The following is a 17725-nucleotide window of genomic DNA, read 5'->3' as shown; positions in this document are numbered from 1 at the left end:
TTTTTTAAAAAAACATATTATATACAGAGTATTTTGCAAGCAAGGTTAAGTAGCTAATGATCGAAAAGACAATTAGCGAGGTCAATAGTTTTTTATAGATAAAAATATTATATTAGTGTAAATAATAACGAGTCTTAAACTAACGTCCAAGCTATTACTACTTTTCAAGTTTTTAAATAAGCACTCTTTAAGTAATATTAATTTTGCCCCAAGGACCTGATCAAATGATTTTTTAAAATAGTTGTTCTACCTTTTAATTAAAGTAGTTTGCGGAACCGGCGAACCGCAAAAAGGGGTTAACTAAAAACTAAATAACAGTTAATTAAGGTAATTGAAAATTAGCGTACTTATAAAATATTCCATTTTATGGGCGCATGGCGCCACTCATCCTCCTTCCATTTAAACTAAAGTGACAAGGCAAGCACAGGTAACACGCCACGTCACCAAGAAAAGCAGACCATTTCACAAAAAATAAGACTTTAGGGCACTCGATCCTAGCTCCCAAATTCAAATTGGGGGTAATAACATCCAGGTCTTTTATTTCACAATTTCTCAAATAAGTATATAGTTTTTGTCGCTTGCACCAAACAGATCCCCAACGAATTCTGAAACGACAAAACTGTAGCAATTGTTGGAATCCCATATCGCTCCTAATTCTCCAGGGTAATTCAGTCAATTCATTTAGAGATTAAAGATGCATTTGGTATTATTTTCAAATTTTATTTTCTGTTTTTTAAATTTAGAAAACACAAAATACGTATTTAGTAGATTTTTTTAAAATGTAAAATAAGAAAATAATTTTTCTTATTTTTTCATTTTCAAATATAATATTAAGTTTTAAAATGAACAACTTTTTTCATCATCAATAATAATAACAATAATAATTATCATTATTATTATTTCTAAAAAACCAACACGACAACATCTTTATGATCGACAACATTACTAGTAATTTCTATTAGTGATATTATCATTTTCCCACCAAAAGTATTCTGACACATCATGTCAGTACCATGGTTTGGTAAAACTATCAATTTACCACTAAACGTTTAAATTGTTAGCATTTTCCCACTATTCTGTTAAAACTCAGTTAATATGTAAGAGAAAATTCATAAAAGGTCAATTTTACTCTTGGAGCGTAAAAGACTATGTAATTAACCTTTTATGAATTTTGTAATCAAATCATCATTTGTTGTTCTTCATTCTTAAAGGACAAAAATTACCCTTTATAAATTTTGTAAAATTGACCGTGTGGTGCTAGGTACTTCATAAATTGATTTAATTTATTTAATTTTTAAAGGGTAAATTTATTTATTAAATTGACGAGCTAAAGACAATTTATTCTACTACTAAAACTCAATTTATGAAAGGGCAAAAAAAAAAAAAAAAAAGAATGTGCAAAAGAAGCAATTTAATCATTGATATGATGATAATAATTTTACATAAAAAATTAAATAAATAAATTTTCCCTTTAAAAATTAAATAAATTAAATCAATTTATGAATTACCTAACACCACACGGTCAATTTTACAAAATTCATAAAGGGTAATTTTTGTCCTTTAAAAAGGAAGAACAATAAATGATGATTTAATTATAAAATTCATAAAAGGTTAATTACACGGTCTTTTATGCTCCAGGGGTAAAATTGACCTTTTAGGAATTTTCCGTTACATATTAACTGAGTTTTAATGGAATGGTGGGAAAATGCTAACAGTTTAAATGTTTGGTGGTAAATTGATAGTTTTACCAAACCGTAGTACTGACATGATGTATCAAAATACATTTGGTGGAAAAATGATAATATCCCTTTCTATTATTACCACTATTATTATATAAAAAATATTTTTCCTTGCAAAATTTTTTTTAGGCATCATAATATTTACGTTTTTATATATTAGCTAAATAAATTATCTATCGTTTATCTTTTTTTTAAAAAAAAGAATAAAAAAGATCACCTAATTTATTTTTAAAATTAAAATTAGTCAAGCTAATCAAATAATGCAAATGATTAAATACTACTTATTTTTAGTTAATTGAAATTATTCCAATAGTAATCTTTTAAAATATTCCTAAAGATATGTTTTACTCTTTTTTTCCATTTTCAAGATTTTTATGACAATGATATCGAATAACTTTTAAATTTTAAAAGTAAATTTTAAAATAAAAATTTTATTTCTATTTTTCTTTCATGAAAACAACAAAAATTTAAATGATAAAATTGTTGTTTTCATTTTTATTTCATGAAAACAACAGAATATCAAACACGCCCCCAGGACCTATTGATGTCATGGATAAAATATGCACTTAAATGATAAAATTGTAGAACGATAAGGATCTAAATATTATTATAAATTTATAATACCAATTTAAATTTCTTAAACCACTGTCACCGCAGTGCAGTATCATCAGATCTATCTCTGATGCAACATCAATACATTCATTCTCTCATATTCCCATTTTCCCACAATTAACAAACAAACAAACAAACAAAGACTCATTTTCAGTCTTTTGTTATTCTTCATTTAACAAATAACAATGCCAGCCACTGATGCAGACTTCGATCTCAGAGTAAGCTTTCACTCACTCAAAAGCCCTCACATTTTCAGTTTTAATTTTCTCACTTCGTCTTCTTTCTTTCCTGCAGTCGCCAACTCAGTCCTCCTCCTTCATCGGGTGAGTGATTGTGTAAATTACAAATTAGTCCCCACATTTTCTCTCTCTCTTTTTTTTTCATTTCAAACGCTTGTGTGTTTTTTCGCAAAAACGTTAAAATGTTTAGGCTTTTTGATTTGAATTTTTAAACTCTTATTAGAGACTATAAATTTGCCGATGTGGCGAACCTGGACCATTGTGCTAAGTACTTGAACCAATCTCTCGTTACCTTCGGATTCCCGGCTTCTCTCGATCTCTTTAGCAATGATCCGGTGCGTTTTTGCTTTTTCTGCTTTTGTTGTAATGTAAGGTGTAGCTTAATTAATTAAATTTTTTTTTTGGTGATTTGGTGTAGGTTTCCATTGCGAGGACTTGCAACTGCATATACTCTTTGTTGCAGCAGAGGCAGCGTGATGTGGAGTATCGAGAGTCTGCTAATGAGCAGAGACAACGGTAGTACATTTATTTGATTTTTCGACTTCAGTTTTTTTGTGCTTATTTTGTATGATCATTATATGTTCATTTTGTGAAAGTATATTACACAAAAATGGGTTCAAGATCCGGGAATTCGTTCAGTGCATGTGTGTTTGTTTGCTTATGCGCGAGTACAGTGTGACCAAGTTGATGTGTTCAGTTTGTGCACGGAGTAAGAGTCATTTTGCTTCTTATGTTATAGGCTATTATCGGACATATCAAGATTAGAAGCTAAAGTTGAGAGGCTTGAGGCACAGATTCAAGCCAAAGATAGAGAGATAGCAACAATTACCCGTACGGTGAGTGACATTTTTAATTTTGTAAGAGTGAAATGCTTTGTTAGGTTGATGAGTATGTTGAACCTGAGTGAATTGGTATATATTATTAGGAAGCCAAAGCTACAGCTGCTTTTAAGGCACAAATTGAAAAGCTGCAGCAGGAACGAGATGAATTTCAAAGGATGGTCATTGGTAATCAGGTTTGGACAATTTGATTTGCCATGCCTTTCTTTACCAGCAGTTCTTCTTCTTCATTTCGATATAAGTTTCACATTCAGATTTGGACAAGGCCTAATGTGATTCTTTGATACCTGCCAAAGCAAGTAAGGACTCAACAAATACATGAGATGAAGAAAAAGGAAAAGGAATACATAAAGTTGCAGGAGAGGTTAAACCAAGTGTTGATGGAGAAAAAGAAGGAATCAAGATCAGGCATGGAAATTATGAATCTGCTGCAGGTACAGATTTTACCAACAGTAATAATGCTTGAGGAAGTATGTCAATTTTCTTTTTCCCTTCTAATAATCTTGATTATTTTTTTGAATGTGCAAACAGAAGGAAGGACGGCAACGTGGGACGTGGAATGGGAAGAAAACTGATAATGATTTCTATAAAAAGATTGTATGCAAAAATACAGTATCTAGTTTAGTATGTTGTACTAACTGGACTGTGAAGATATGATTGATAGTGTACTGTTGGCAGGTGGATGCTTATGAGGTGAAAAATCAAGAATTGATGGCAGAGAATGCTGATTTAAGGGCATTATTACGTTCAATGCAGGTACTAGTTAAACATTGTATTCCTGTTGTCTCTTAGCCTCCCCATAGGCAAGCCTCTACTTAGGCATGTTGAGAATCATACAATGATGCAGTTACATTTGGAAATCTTCATTTGTATGCATGTGAAGTATAGTATTACCTATGCTATTTAATGTTCTTTTAATGGAATGATAGAAAGTTTTTGCTTATTGGGAACTGTAAGTTGATATTACATCACAGAAGTTGTCTAAATTAGTTTAACTTTGACCAAACTTGGTATATTTCCTCCAGATTAAGAACTCATTTTTTAGCACAGGGGTGAAAGACCAACTTGTTTTGTGTAGGAGGGAAACCTTGTTAAGGAAGTAATGCTGCAACTTTTTGGAGTAGAATTTTGTTTCCCTGGAACAATTATGTGTGGCTAAATCATTACTTTTGGGGTATGAAAATGCCGATGTGGTATGCAATGCGTGTACGATAATACCCCCCTATAATGTTATAACATATTCAAAGCATGATTTCATGGGTTAAGCTATATATGTCTCTATTCTTCTGGGGATTCTCTCATGAAGCAGTTTTGATGGCTTGAGGCCATCCTTTGGCACTTGCAGTGGAGACAATTAGCATTGCACCAGACAATGGCCATTGGACCCCTTTTCTTTTTCATCGCCTGTATTGGCTTACCGTGTAGATTGAGTTACCTTGTTGAGCACAAGTAGGTTTTTTCGAGGAATGGTGAGCAATTATGGAGATCTAAAGAAGAAAATCTCCAAAGTTATTATTCACTTAGTTAGCAGCAAATTTGGATATTGGCTCTGGTCTATTATTTGTTTGTTTGAAGAGTGTTACATTTCCAAATGGAAATCTGTTGAAATTTACCTATTATTTTCTGTGTATTTATAATCTTTGGAATTGTTACCCAAGTTCGTTTACACTGTTTGATACTTTTACTTGAAGCTTTTGGGTATTATAAGGTTTCACTTTTTTTTAGTATTGTTGTACATTATGGCAGTAATAGGCATGACTGGATTTGACTGGATTACAGGTGGATATGCGTGATTTTTTGAATGCTCCAAATGGGTCCTCCAAACAATCTATGGCCGTCAATGAAAGACTTGAAACTGACCCCACTCAGTCTCCATTGGGGGGGAGGACTGTATGGCAGCTCTCTTTTAATGCAAATTGGTTCATTTATAGTTGATTAGATGCGTGAACTTTAACAGTTATCATTACAGGATGTCTTTGACCTGCCTTTTCGCATGGGTCGAGATCAAATTGAAGAAAGTCTTCGAACCAAGATGGCTTCTATAAAGGTAATTTTCTTCGATATCAATTTTCATTTCATTATCTTGTGGGTCATGTGATGATATTTTTTTTTCTTTTGGTTGATTCTGTTGAAATTTAAAGGAGCGGTTGGGTCAGTTACAAGATGCACAGAAAGGGGCAGAAGTTACTTCTGAAGCAACTGAGAGAGAGCTTGAACTCGAAGCTCAACTTGTTGAGGCAAGAAGCATAATTCAAGAGCAGGTACTTGACTTTTATATTCAATTTGAGTAAAGTTTTTTGTTGGTTGGATGAACTGCATTGCTAATCCTGACCTGGAAAAAGAAAAGTGGCTATTGCTAGTCCACGAACAGCGAACCATTGCACTGTAAAATTTGGACGTGACCCACATAATAGTGCAATTATGAAAATGTAATGATGTGGATTGTTTTCCAGTGAAACCGATCAGTTGTCTAGGTTAGCAGTAACTGTACTGTTTGCTTGTTATTTTACTGCCTTGGAATCTTTGTCCTTTTATTTTAGCATTATAAAAGCTCTCGCCCTGACCTTCTGAAATTGTAAACGCCATGAACTTTGTTATCTTGATTGTCATTGTTGCATTTTAAGAATTTGTTCGATTATCCTGAAAATTGTTTCCAAGTGTCTTTCAGTGGCCCGCAGCAAATACAATTCAAAAAAGGTCTGAGTCTTTTTTTTTTTTTGGGGGTTCTTTGTCTTATTTGTAGAGCTACGCTATATTTGGTTAACCACGTGCACTTTAAATATGTTAATAGCATCAAAAGTTATTGTCACATTTGGTTTATTCGTTAATTGGTTTAAAGATGAGAAACATGTAATGTTGGGTGTTATTGCAGGCATCAATAATGTCAAAACATTTAGCTAAGTCTGAGAGACCAAGGTATTTCCATGTGCATATGCTTGTTTTTAAATCTGAATACAGATTTAAATCATTATGTACATATGTAAACAGGAGACTAATATTACCATTTTAATTCTGACAGGGAATCTATCATTTCATCATCAGCTGAGGTATAAAAATAAACTGTCTTGAGATCTTTTTCCACAGTAATCATCATTTTGTGGATTTTCTTTTGAATTCTAAACTTAATCTAAAATCTTTCGTGTTTTCTTTTAGTAAATGTCCTACAATTCTATGAGGCCATTACCCATGACATAAGAGGTGAATATATTTACATGTCAATTCTCTTAAGAGGCAACCTTTGTGCAATCAAATATGAAGTTTCACATGAATTGCGGCGCTGTTCTCAATGCCTTATAAATATGTTCAGGGCGTATTAAGCTAAGGAGATTGATGGTATTGTGAAGATTCAGCCTCAAAATAGGTTGATTTCAGCCGTATTCAATTGCATTGCAACAAGCAAGCGTGTAAACCTTTGTTTACTTGGTTGCCTGATTCCTTCATGTTGTTGTAAAACTATGATAGCTCACCTTGCAGCTATATCCAGAGTATGTTAATGTAATTTAGTACCTGAAGGTTGTAGTGTCGCTATAGTTCTTGCTTAGTGAATTCCTTTATTCCAATATATGCTATTGTGTTAACGAATCCTCTTTATGTTTTGTGTATGATTTCTTCCTAGGGGTTAAGATAAGATCATCTGGCAGTAGAAAAATTTTCACGCAATCAATTGTTTTTGGTTGAAAATGTCATGCCACAATTACATAATAAAATGTGAACAATTTTATTAATACTGATTCTAGCCCTTCTAAAGCCATCCTTCCAGACATGCACGTTCAATGAAACTTTCAAACGAACAAAGTTGCCTTCACCGCTTTTTTCTCCTTTTGCCTGCAATCCGTGCGGATATTAGCCGCATTCAGATTTGCATAAGTTAAAATTTAATTTAAAATTTAATAATTTATTTAATAATATTAAATAAAATCTAATCATAATTCAACAATCAACAATTTAATATTTAAAATAACATACAACATCATAAATTCACAAACAAAAATATCACAACATAAATCAAATGTCAATAATAACATAAATCTAAATCTAACCTCACTATAAATCCACAAATAAAATTATAAAAACACCAAGTTCACATAAAATATTATGAATCCCAATATATATATTTTTTACTTTACTTCCACTTATATATTTTTTAATTAATTTTATAATATTTTTTCATTTAACTTATATATTTTTATTTAATTTTAATTTAATTAAAAATTAATGTGGATCCAAATATTCAATTTTCTGAATACATTTGCATCCAGATCTGAATCTGCACGGATTCTATAATTTAGCATATGGATCCGTATTTTTTAATGTATGAATCCAAATTTTTCATGATCCGAATCTTTCAGATCTTTGCAGAGCTAGACCGACCCCGAATATTTTTGTCATCCTTAATCCTAAGTTGAAAGTGAGGGACGAAGTTGAAAATCAGAAATAAAACACGAGCGAGGTGTAACAAAGAATTTAAAATTTTCAAAGGAAAATTTGGATCACGGACGGTTACTATAGTCTATAGTCATTTCCCCAAAATAATAATGCGTTGAAGTGTTGAACTTCCGGGAATTTAATATAAATTTGCTTAAATGACGAGGGCCGGTTTCTATTTTCAATGATTTGGTTAACCACCACCTTCCTCTTCTCCATGTTCATTAATATAAAGACTCTCCACTTCATCGTTAGTAAAATCACATGACCAAGAAGGAAGAAGAAAAAAAACCTCAATAAGTCAAACACAAAGAGCCTGATTATTTTATACAAATACAATGAACCAACCTTAATGCTTCTCCAAATCAGCAATTAATCTTGTTCCCTTTTATACGAGAGAGTGACTCAATTTGCTAAAACAATAGCTGTAGTGAGAAATTGGGGCCATTCCTGTCACCATACCAACAAGTGTAGGGGCACATTTGATTTTTCACTTCCCTAGAGAACCAATCGTGCCCCGACAAGTGTCGAGTCACGCAAATTTGAAAATTACGACCGCAAATTGCAAATAACATTAGAGGTAATTAACAAGCAAGAAAAACTAGGGGCCATATCTTAAGGGTTTGGTAAAATTGCACATGCAATAGAAACCGCCCAGCACAACATATACATATAAATTTTTAACGTAACCTTAAGAACAAAGACAACTATTTCATCTTTTTCCCTCGGGTTTGCTTGCCTACAACAAAAGAAGTCAAGTTACTCCAAAGAGAAGTAACAAAAATAAATGTTAAAAATGAATAAATCAACCCATAATTTGCTCTTAAATAATCAAAACAAAAAGGATCGTGTGCCCTGAAACTCCATCATTGGCCATTAAACCCGGACCATGATTGGACTCTCTATATATACACACACAACTTCAATCATCAACATAAATACACACACACACAACTTCAATCATCAACATAAAACAAGAAAAACGACATGGATTACAATCATCAAAGAAAGGTTTCACTACTCGAAGGAGAAGATTTTTTCTTCAATAAAGTTTTGTCTAGAGGTTCATCCGTGGGATGCTCTTCACGTGCATTGTATTATATAAGCAATACCGAGGGGGTTCCATTTAAATGGGAAATGCAACCGGGCAAGCCTAAGGAGCCACCAAAGGAAGACATTATCCCGCCGCTGAGTCCCCCACCGGCTGTGCTCAGCTTAGGATTACCGAAGCCTGCTATTGAAGAGCCGCCCAGTAATAATAAGGCTTCAATATTGAAATCAATAAAGCTAATGTTTTGGAAGCAAAACAGGAAAGGCCAAGGAGTATTGCTGAACAAAAATAAATATGTTATCCAAAAGGGGTCTAATAATAGTAATAAAGGAAGTATTGCTCATGTGAATGACTTTAGCAGCTCGGAAGAATCTGTCAACTTTGAGTATTACAGCTCTGATGATATTGGCGAAGAGTTTACGGCCTCGTCCCGTAATTCGAGCTCCTCCTCATCAAATTATTCTTCGTTTTCGTTTTGTAATAACAATAATAATAATGCTCATCATTCTTCACAGTCGTCATCAAGAGTGCAAAGCCCTGCGAGGGAACAAATTGATGGGGTATTTTATGGTGGTTGCAGTAAGTGGCGTATTACTTCTGTCCTTGCTCGTGTTGCAAGGAGGATTTGATAATACTTGATTAATTTGATCATGAATTTTACGTTTAGAACGGCATTTTATTTTATTTTTTCTTGTAATATGTGGTGTATACGTAACATAAGCATGTAAATGAAACGTGAATTTTATTAGTATTACCAAATTATCTTCGGTTGATTATGCGACTGAATGCAGGAGCGTATAATTAACCTGCTGCCTAACCTGCTGGCTACGTGTGAGTAATTAAGATGCAGATCAAGAAAATGAAAGAGTCTAAGTTTTCAATAAAATGTGAAAACCATTGTATAATTGACAAACACATTTTTTCTTGTAGGAAATATAAATTTGACCCTTTTTTTCTCAAAAATTGTCAAAGAAGGAAATACAAAGGGCCAAATCCCATTTGAGATCTTTGAAAATATATTTTCCTAAAGGTCTCTCTCTCTCTCTCTCTCTCTCTCTCTCTCTCTGTGGTTTCTTTTAAATATTATTTTGGTCTATTGGAAGTCTAAATCATGATAATAATAGAAGAGCTTGAAAATTTGGTGCAGATTAAGGCGTAATCATCTGCCTCACAAATATTTGTAAGTTTTAATATTAAGTTCTTGTAGACTCTAACGCATTCCCTCGTAAAGCTATTGGGCGTATGACATATTTTGCCTAAACTAAAGCTGTTTCGTGTGTTAGAATTTAAGTATATGGATTTAAACTTTAAGGTGACCATTTTTTTTTTGAAAACCAAATCAACATAATGATATATATAGACACCGATCTCAATGCTCCCCTCTGAAGTTAATCAACTTTTACCTAACTTTTGAAGAATATTTCATAGAAATGTTACTGTATTTCTACAAATTAACCAAAAAAATGATGATAAAAGATAATATTTGGTAAATTCTACAGACAAAGAAAGAAATTAATTAAATGCACAGAAATATTTAATATCAAGTTCCATAAAAATGTGAAAACCGTTATGCAAATAGCTCATTTTTCTTAAAAAGGAAGTAGTATCATTCAAGGATTGTTTTTTATTCAACAAAATATTTATCATTGTTAATTAATTCCTACATTTACCTAACTTGATATAATTTTGATATACTTGCCAATTATGAAGCATGCAACCTCTCTTTATATATATATATACTTAAAATTACTTTGATACAATTTGCATCTACATAAAAAATAAACAACTAAAAACCCAAAAAAGAAAAATGTCTATGAAAGGAGAAAAGAAAGAGAAGCCAGTTTCTGTGCTTGAAGGTGATGAAAAATTCTTGCAAAAAATTCTTTCAAGAGATTTTTCAATGGGGCGTTATTCGCATGTTTCTCAAAACTACCGGAGCGCCGGTGAGGTCCCTTTTCAATGGGAGACGATGCCCGGAACGCCGCGGAATCCGTCAAGTACCGGAGAGAACATTAGGGCAACGTTAATTGAAGAAGAAGAGATTGATATTGGAGCAGTGAGGCCACCGCCGGCTGAGGAAAGCGTTGGCCTGCCAAAGCCGCGAGTGCTGTCGAGGAAAGGAGATACAGCCTTATCTCAGTCCTGCTTTTGGAGGAAGAACGTATGGAAAAGAAGTAAGAAATTTCATCAAGAAAATAGTATTAATAGTACTTTTGATGATAATGAAAGTCTCAAATTCTCGAATTTTTATGACGCTGATTATCGGCCGTTGGCAAGTAACTCAAGCTCTTCGTCGTCGTCGTCGTCATCATTGCCTTTTGCTGATGGCCATGGTACTGCGCATTCATCATCATCATCAAACCTCAAAGGCTTGGCTCGAAAGATTGTAAATTGGGCGTTTTAGAAGTTGCAGTATGAATTTAATTATGTATGTCTCCTATGTTCAGCTATTATGTATTAATGTGTAAACCCTTTGCTATTATATGTTACAACTCTGTAATTACATACACAGTGAGCTTACATATATATGCTGTCACATTTTATCAGAATTAAAATCTAAATCATATCAAAGGTTTTATTGATTATCTTCTCGAAAAATACATGTATGTAGACTATTCTCTCCTAATTTGTGCGAGACCAAGATCCAACCCAAGTCTCTTATTTCTGCAAATAAAAGATATTATAAATCTTATTCAATGAAAAATATCATAATAGAATCAATAAATGGGAATTGGTTGGAATTGAATAAATGAGAATTGGTTGGAATAAGAATGAGAAATCTAAATCCGAATAAACTATTAGAATCGAAATGGAAATGACTTGTATCGCCATTTATGTGTTTATTTCATCATGGAATTAGAATAACTTATTTAAAATTACTAAAATGCCTTATTTAATTATTATTGCTATTTGTTATAATATTTATATTTTTTCAAAAAACTTAATAATAATAATCATCATCATCATCATCATTATACTAACCTATGCTAGCTATTGTTCTTTTAATCGAATAACAGAAAAGATTTTTCATATTGGGAATTGTAAGCTAATATTATATCCAAGAAAACTGTCTTAATTAGGTTTCGATTGCGAGGACTTGCAATTGCATATGCTCTTTGCTGCAGCAGAGGCAGTGCATTTATTTTATTTTTTGACTTCAATTTTCTTGTGCTTATTTTGTATGATCATTATATGTTAATTTTGTGAAAGTATATTACACGAAAAAAGTGTTCGAATTTGTTCAGTGCGTGGTATCAATAAGTTGATGTGTTAAGCTTGTGCATGGAGTAAGGGTCATTTTGTTTTGATGTTACAGGCTTTTATCTATTGATGACCAACGGGCCGGGCCACTAAATGAAGGCTCATGCATGCTCATGCCTGTGCCTGTTATTTTTATTTTTATTTTTTATTTTTGCTTAGACCCAGCTTAGCGTATCTATCATGCCCACACGTGTCGTGCCGTGGACTGTGTTATACCGTGCCTAAAAAAAAACCCGCTAAGAACTTTTCTTTTTTTCTTTTTTTAAGAGCACATGCCAAGTGTTAGCATATTTTTTTCAAGTATATGTATTTTTCTAGATCCATGTGCCTTTAGTCAAATTCAATAGAATCAAAAATTAAAAACTCAAGTTTATATTCAATAATAACAAACTAATAATAGTAAAAGAATATAATATTAATTAGCAAGTTAGATCCTATGATATTAATTTTTTTTTAATAATTAACAAAAACCATAGTAATAAATTTTTCTTATGAATTAACTTAATTGTTAATTTGTACTTATATAGTGTTGTAGATCATAATTCATAATAACATTAAAATAAATTTATAAAATCATGATATTTATAATTTTATTTATTAAAATCATGATATTTATAATTTTATTTATTAAAATCATGATATCAATTATTCATTTAATAAATTATAAATATAAAATAATTATAGTATTCTTTTTAAAACTAAGAATTAAATGAATTTAAAAACATACGATAATAAAATATATTAAATGATTCAATTTCAAGTCATTTGTAAAATTGTAAAATTTTAGATTTGCTTTTATTAAAAAGTGAAACATGCTTATTGTAGGCCTTTTAACGTGTCGTGTTTTAGCCCATCTCTAATCGTGTTGTGCCTTTACGGCTCACGTACCTAAAATTTATAAGCCCAACCCAGCTCGCTTGTGTGCCGTGCCGCCACTTACCTTACCAAAACTTGCTTGTGTCGTGCCGTACCATACCGTATTGTACTGACACATGTCTTCGGGTTGTGCCATGTGCCGTCCGGTCCATTGACAATCTCTACTTTTATCAGATATATGAAGAATAAGACCAAAGTTGAGATAGAGAGATAAGAACAATTATCCGCACGGTGAGTTATATTATAACTTCATAAGAGTAAATCGCTTGCTAGATTGATATATATATATATTTTTAAAGGCTTGCTAGGTTGATGAGTACGTTGAATTGGTATATTATTGGGATGCCGAAGCCAAAACTAAAGCTGCTTTTTCTCATTAAGAGAAGACAGAGACTTCTGAAGGTCTAACTTGTCATATTACAATTTAAAAATTCACCCAATTATAATTTACATTATTTTTCAATATAATAAACTTGTCATATTATTTATTATTTAGTATTATTGATAAATTTCATAGTTTTTTAAAAATAATAAATTTCATACTTACAGTTAATATTTTTTCAAAATAAATTTTATGAATATTCATTGTGGTGGCAACTGTCGTTTGGCAAATACTATAAAATGAAATGAAATAACATGGCGGGAAATCTACTCATGAAATATTATTTGATATTTAAAAATAAATAAAAAAAGACATAATAATGACCGACCATTATCTGACAGAAATCGAAGTAACCAAAAAGCCAGTAAAATGTATTCAGGCGAATTCGACGGAGCTGCCGCCTTTGCCGGCGGTGGATTTATGCCGTCTCAGGCCACCACTGTTCCTGATCCCTCCTCTTCTTTCTCTAAAGTAACTATCTATCTCTCTTCTCTCTCAAAATTTTTAACTTTTATTTTCTATTTTAATCTGTTCTTTTTATGCGGTAATTTCTGGTTAAATAAAGATTTCCTATCCGGAAGATTGAAGAGTTTAATCATATTAGCGCTTTGTGAGTTTCTGAATTAGGCTTTAATTTAATAGTAGATCGGAAATTAGGTTTTCTGAATTTTGCTGGCATCAAAATGGATGAGAAAAGTTCTGTTTGGCTTCTGAGAAAATTGTCGAAACATAGGGCTCCGCTTTGTGCTGATTATTAATTTTATACCCTAAACTATTGAAAGGTAGATAAAAACAGTTTAATTTAAAAGAAAACTCCATTTTTGTTAGTTTTCATCATTGCGAGTGTGTACACGTGTGTGTGTGTGTGTATTTATAAATAAATTTGTTGTGCAGAATCGTAATGTGCGGACCTTGCTGCCGATGACTGTTAAACAATTAAGTGAATTATCAAGTAATGATGAATCGAGTGCTAGCATTGATGGAGCAGATGTCAACACTGTAGGTTTGATGGAAACGCCAAGTTGCATTCATTTTTTTTGCTTTCTGATGATTGGCTTTCTTGAGTTTTGAATTTTGTTTAGATTACAGTTGTGGGGATAGTTTGTGATATGCAAGACAAAGAACCTCAGTTTATATTCCTTATTGATGATGGCACTGGACGGATTGAGTGCAGTAGATGGTGAGTTTTCTTCTATGGTTCTTTCTTTGTGAAATTGAAGTTTAATTGGACAATCTTTGCTGCGTAGTATCTTGATTCTGAGCGAGTTGTATTTTTGTGTTTTGTAGGGCTCATGAACAGATGGAGTTCAATGAAGTGAATCAAATCTCGTATGTCTTTTGTATGCTGAGTTCTTAAACTTTTAGAAATTTTGCAATTTGGGACCATTTCTTAAGAATTGTTTGAATATGCTGGATTCGAAAGTTGAATAGACTTTTCTAAGAATTATAGTAATCATACTTTTTAATTCATTATTCACTGATTAATCTGCAATCAAGAGGAATTGAGGACTTTGAAGTTTTGTGTCGACTGGAATAATTGGTAATTGTGCATGGACAGGCAATTAATCAATTCTGCTCGACTTGTTCTCTCTGTTACCAGGAAAGGAATGTATGTTCGTGTTTATGGACACTTGAAGGCTTTTCAGGATAAAAGAAGCTTAAATGCATACTCCCTTCGGTACAGATTCAACTTATTCTTTTTTTTTTTAATGTTTGAGTTAAACCATATGAAGAATATTAAGGTGTCCATTTACCTCTTGGTTGCAGTGTTATCTATTTGTTTTATGCTATCCATACTGTGTATGCAGCAATATTCTTCATATGTTGTTCGTTGATTACATTTTTTGAAAATGTGAAATCTTCCTTTGTTGAGGTCAAAGTTGTCCATGCGAATGAAAGCCATTTACTATTTAGCATGCAGTTCTCATAGTATTTTTGTGGTCGGCAGCCGTACGTTGTCATGTGCCAATTTGTTGGCCAACTAAATACATGCAAATTGGATTATGATAACGTACACCTGGGTGTTTGTCTCTGCATATCACTTCCACTTTTACTATTTGTTATCTTTTCATGGTAAATGCTATTTTTCAAGTTGTTATGTTTATTCTTACTGCACTCATCTGCTGAGAAAGCTTAAAGATTTACATCCTGTAGCTAGTTTCATCTGTTAAATGATCAAAGTTGGTATTTACGGACAATGGAAATCTCCCATGGTGGTTGTTCTTGTTCCTCATTTCCACTTATTGATCTCGCAAATTTTGTATGATACAATGCTTCATATTAACCTGAGGTTCTACCACACGGTTTGACTTTGAAATTGGTGTGGATTTCAGGCCTATCATTGACTTTAATGAGATTACAAGCCATTTCGTCGAGTGTATATATGTCCAACTCTACAACACCAGGTTACGGGTATTAATCTAAGTGGTGCTCTGCTTCTTGTTGCATGACATTATAATCGATATATATGTGGATGATTATAAACCTTTCAGATGCCAACGAAGCTTTTTTCCTGATAGCATTAGAATTTATTCTGATAAACTACAGGGTGGCAGCAGTAATCAACCCCAGATGACAAATTCTAACCATTTGAAGGAATACAATGCTATTTCCTCTAATCACGTAAAGCGTCAAGCATAATATGATTTTGCTAAGTTTTTGATCGGTTTGTTTTGCGCTCTTTTTAAGTTTCTATCATTTCTCAATCCTCTGGCCAGTATAGCTTTGATGAAGGAAAGAGCATTGATCAGATGGTGTTAGACTTTTTGAGAAGACCTGAGTTTCTGTAAGTTATCTGATATTTTATGTTGTGAAAGTTCTGTTGCTATATTTCAGAGACTCTGACCACACTTCTTTTTTCCTCTTTCTTTTCACTGTTCTCTTTGCCTGAAGCCAATTAATGTCGATGATGCCATAATGAATTTAACACCTTGTTCTCTGACTAGCTGTTGATTTGCTTTGCTTGTGTGTTCTGGTCGATTTTATTTTTGTTTGTTTCTTTTTCTTGCTTGCGTGCTCAGTGTCTATTCAGAATCAAGCCTACTCATATTGGCATGCTGATGTATTCCCTCTTTTCAGTGCAAATAACAATGGAGTTCATCGCAATGTGATTTCTCAACAGCTAAATCTGCCAATGGATAAGCTCATGTCTCTCTCTCTCTCTCTCTCAGTCATGCTTTCTCTCCTATCAAATTGTCTGCAATGCAAAATGCAACATCATAACGTTGAAATTATTTTATTGGCCTTTGACAGGGAAGCTTTAGAATCTCTTAACGAAAATAGCTTGGTTTACTCAATCGATGAGTTTCACTATAAATCAGCTGTCAATGCATGACATGTCGGGCCAAAATTATGCCCATTTGCCAGCCTTGCTATCCCTCTGCAGGTACTTCGCATCGTTCATACTTCATGGTCTGAACTTGTTCCAGAACTGTATTGCGTAACTTAGTGTACTTTTCCTAAGCTCGGTAACCTTGCTCGAGCACTGCATTATGACTTAATGTCTCTCAGATCCAGACAATATTGATTCTCATCTAGTTCGCTTTACTAATTTAGGCTGTGTATGGAATGTTTTCAATTAAGATAGTATCTAAATGAAATTACAAGGTGATCACTGATTAATCTTGTGAACTTGAAGGATTCAAGTTGGCTTAACTCAACTTGTGTAAACTGAATCATGATATACGTACATCAGGGGTTTTAACCCATTTTCAGTCGTAAATGTATTTGCCCGCTCATCCAACAAAATTTTGACATGTTGAAATGGCCGAAAGTTTAAGATATGTGTCAGTTTTGATTGAGCAGAAATGTATGACTTCCTCTCGGATCATTTGTTGACTATCCCGCAATCGAAGTCTGCGAATCACATGGTTTAGATTCGTTGCTGACTTTATTGGAGCCATATCATATCAGATTGTCGGATATGCAGATTACAGAATGTTAAGACAATAAAGAAATGCATATAAAGACAGTGGCAGTATATATCTAACCAGAAAAGATAATGACAAAATATTAATATTAAATTAATAAATTAGAAAAAGGTCATGTGAGAAGTAATCATAAAGTAATAATCTAAATAATAAATAATAGAACAATAAGTAGTGAACGTGAGGAATGATTCGTTTCACTGGCCACGAACCCAAACTCACGTTACTTTTTAAAACATAGTTTGACCGCTATCATTTATCAAAATGACAGCTGATTTCTTACTGTATTTTGGAGGGCCCCATCACTCATTTTTAAGATTTTTCTAATATTTTTCTTTTAAAAATCACCGGCTCGGTTTTGTTTCATTGCCTTTT

General features: G+C 32.8%; 2 protein-coding genes across 4 annotated transcripts; both read left to right on the top strand.

Moving 5' to 3' along the window:
• Nucleotides 1-2394: 2394 nt before the first annotated feature.
• LOC102610060 (uncharacterized) lies at nucleotides 2395-7011 on the top strand. 2 transcript variants are annotated; one of them, XM_006474125.4, is made up of 16 exons: nucleotides 2395-2569; nucleotides 2646-2674; nucleotides 2814-2925; nucleotides 3009-3106; nucleotides 3330-3426; nucleotides 3516-3605; nucleotides 3726-3863; nucleotides 3961-4026; nucleotides 4108-4185; nucleotides 5209-5319; nucleotides 5399-5476; nucleotides 5571-5690; nucleotides 6302-6345; nucleotides 6449-6476; nucleotides 6583-6627; nucleotides 6737-7011. In XM_006474125.4, the coding sequence occupies exons 1-15, from the start codon at nucleotides 2537-2539 to the stop codon at nucleotides 6583-6585; spliced, it is 1125 nt and encodes a 374-aa protein (XP_006474188.1). In that variant the 5' UTR covers nucleotides 2395-2536; the 3' UTR covers nucleotides 6586-6627; nucleotides 6737-7011. The 2 variants fall into 2 exon arrangements, with proteins under 2 accessions (XP_006474188.1, XP_006474187.1); XM_006474124.3 differs by lacking the exons at nucleotides 6583-6627; nucleotides 6737-7011 and having other exon boundaries at nucleotides 6449-6482.
• A 6696-nt stretch (nucleotides 7012-13707) lies between these two features.
• LOC102610567 (replication protein A 32 kDa subunit B) lies at nucleotides 13708-17054 on the top strand. Of its 2 annotated transcripts, XM_006474126.4 has the most exons (10): nucleotides 13711-13895; nucleotides 14319-14423; nucleotides 14507-14604; nucleotides 14712-14753; nucleotides 15025-15102; nucleotides 15758-15836; nucleotides 15972-16046; nucleotides 16142-16209; nucleotides 16503-16571; nucleotides 16677-17054. In XM_006474126.4, the coding sequence occupies exons 1-10, from the start codon at nucleotides 13794-13796 to the stop codon at nucleotides 16756-16758; spliced, it is 798 nt and encodes a 265-aa protein (XP_006474189.1). In that variant the 5' UTR covers nucleotides 13711-13793; the 3' UTR covers nucleotides 16759-17054. The 2 variants fall into 2 exon arrangements, with proteins under 2 accessions (XP_006474190.1, XP_006474189.1); XM_006474127.4 differs by lacking the exon at nucleotides 15972-16046 and having other exon boundaries at nucleotides 13708-13895.
• Nucleotides 17055-17725: the final 671 nt, after the last annotated feature.

This window comes from Citrus sinensis, chromosome 9 (genome assembly GCF_022201045.2).
Source record: "Citrus sinensis cultivar Valencia sweet orange chromosome 9, DVS_A1.0, whole genome shotgun sequence".
Lineage (NCBI taxonomy): Eukaryota > Viridiplantae > Streptophyta > Magnoliopsida > Sapindales > Rutaceae > Citrus > Citrus sinensis.
Note: the sequence above shows the minus strand (reverse complement) of the source record. Positions and strands in the feature narration are given on the sequence as shown.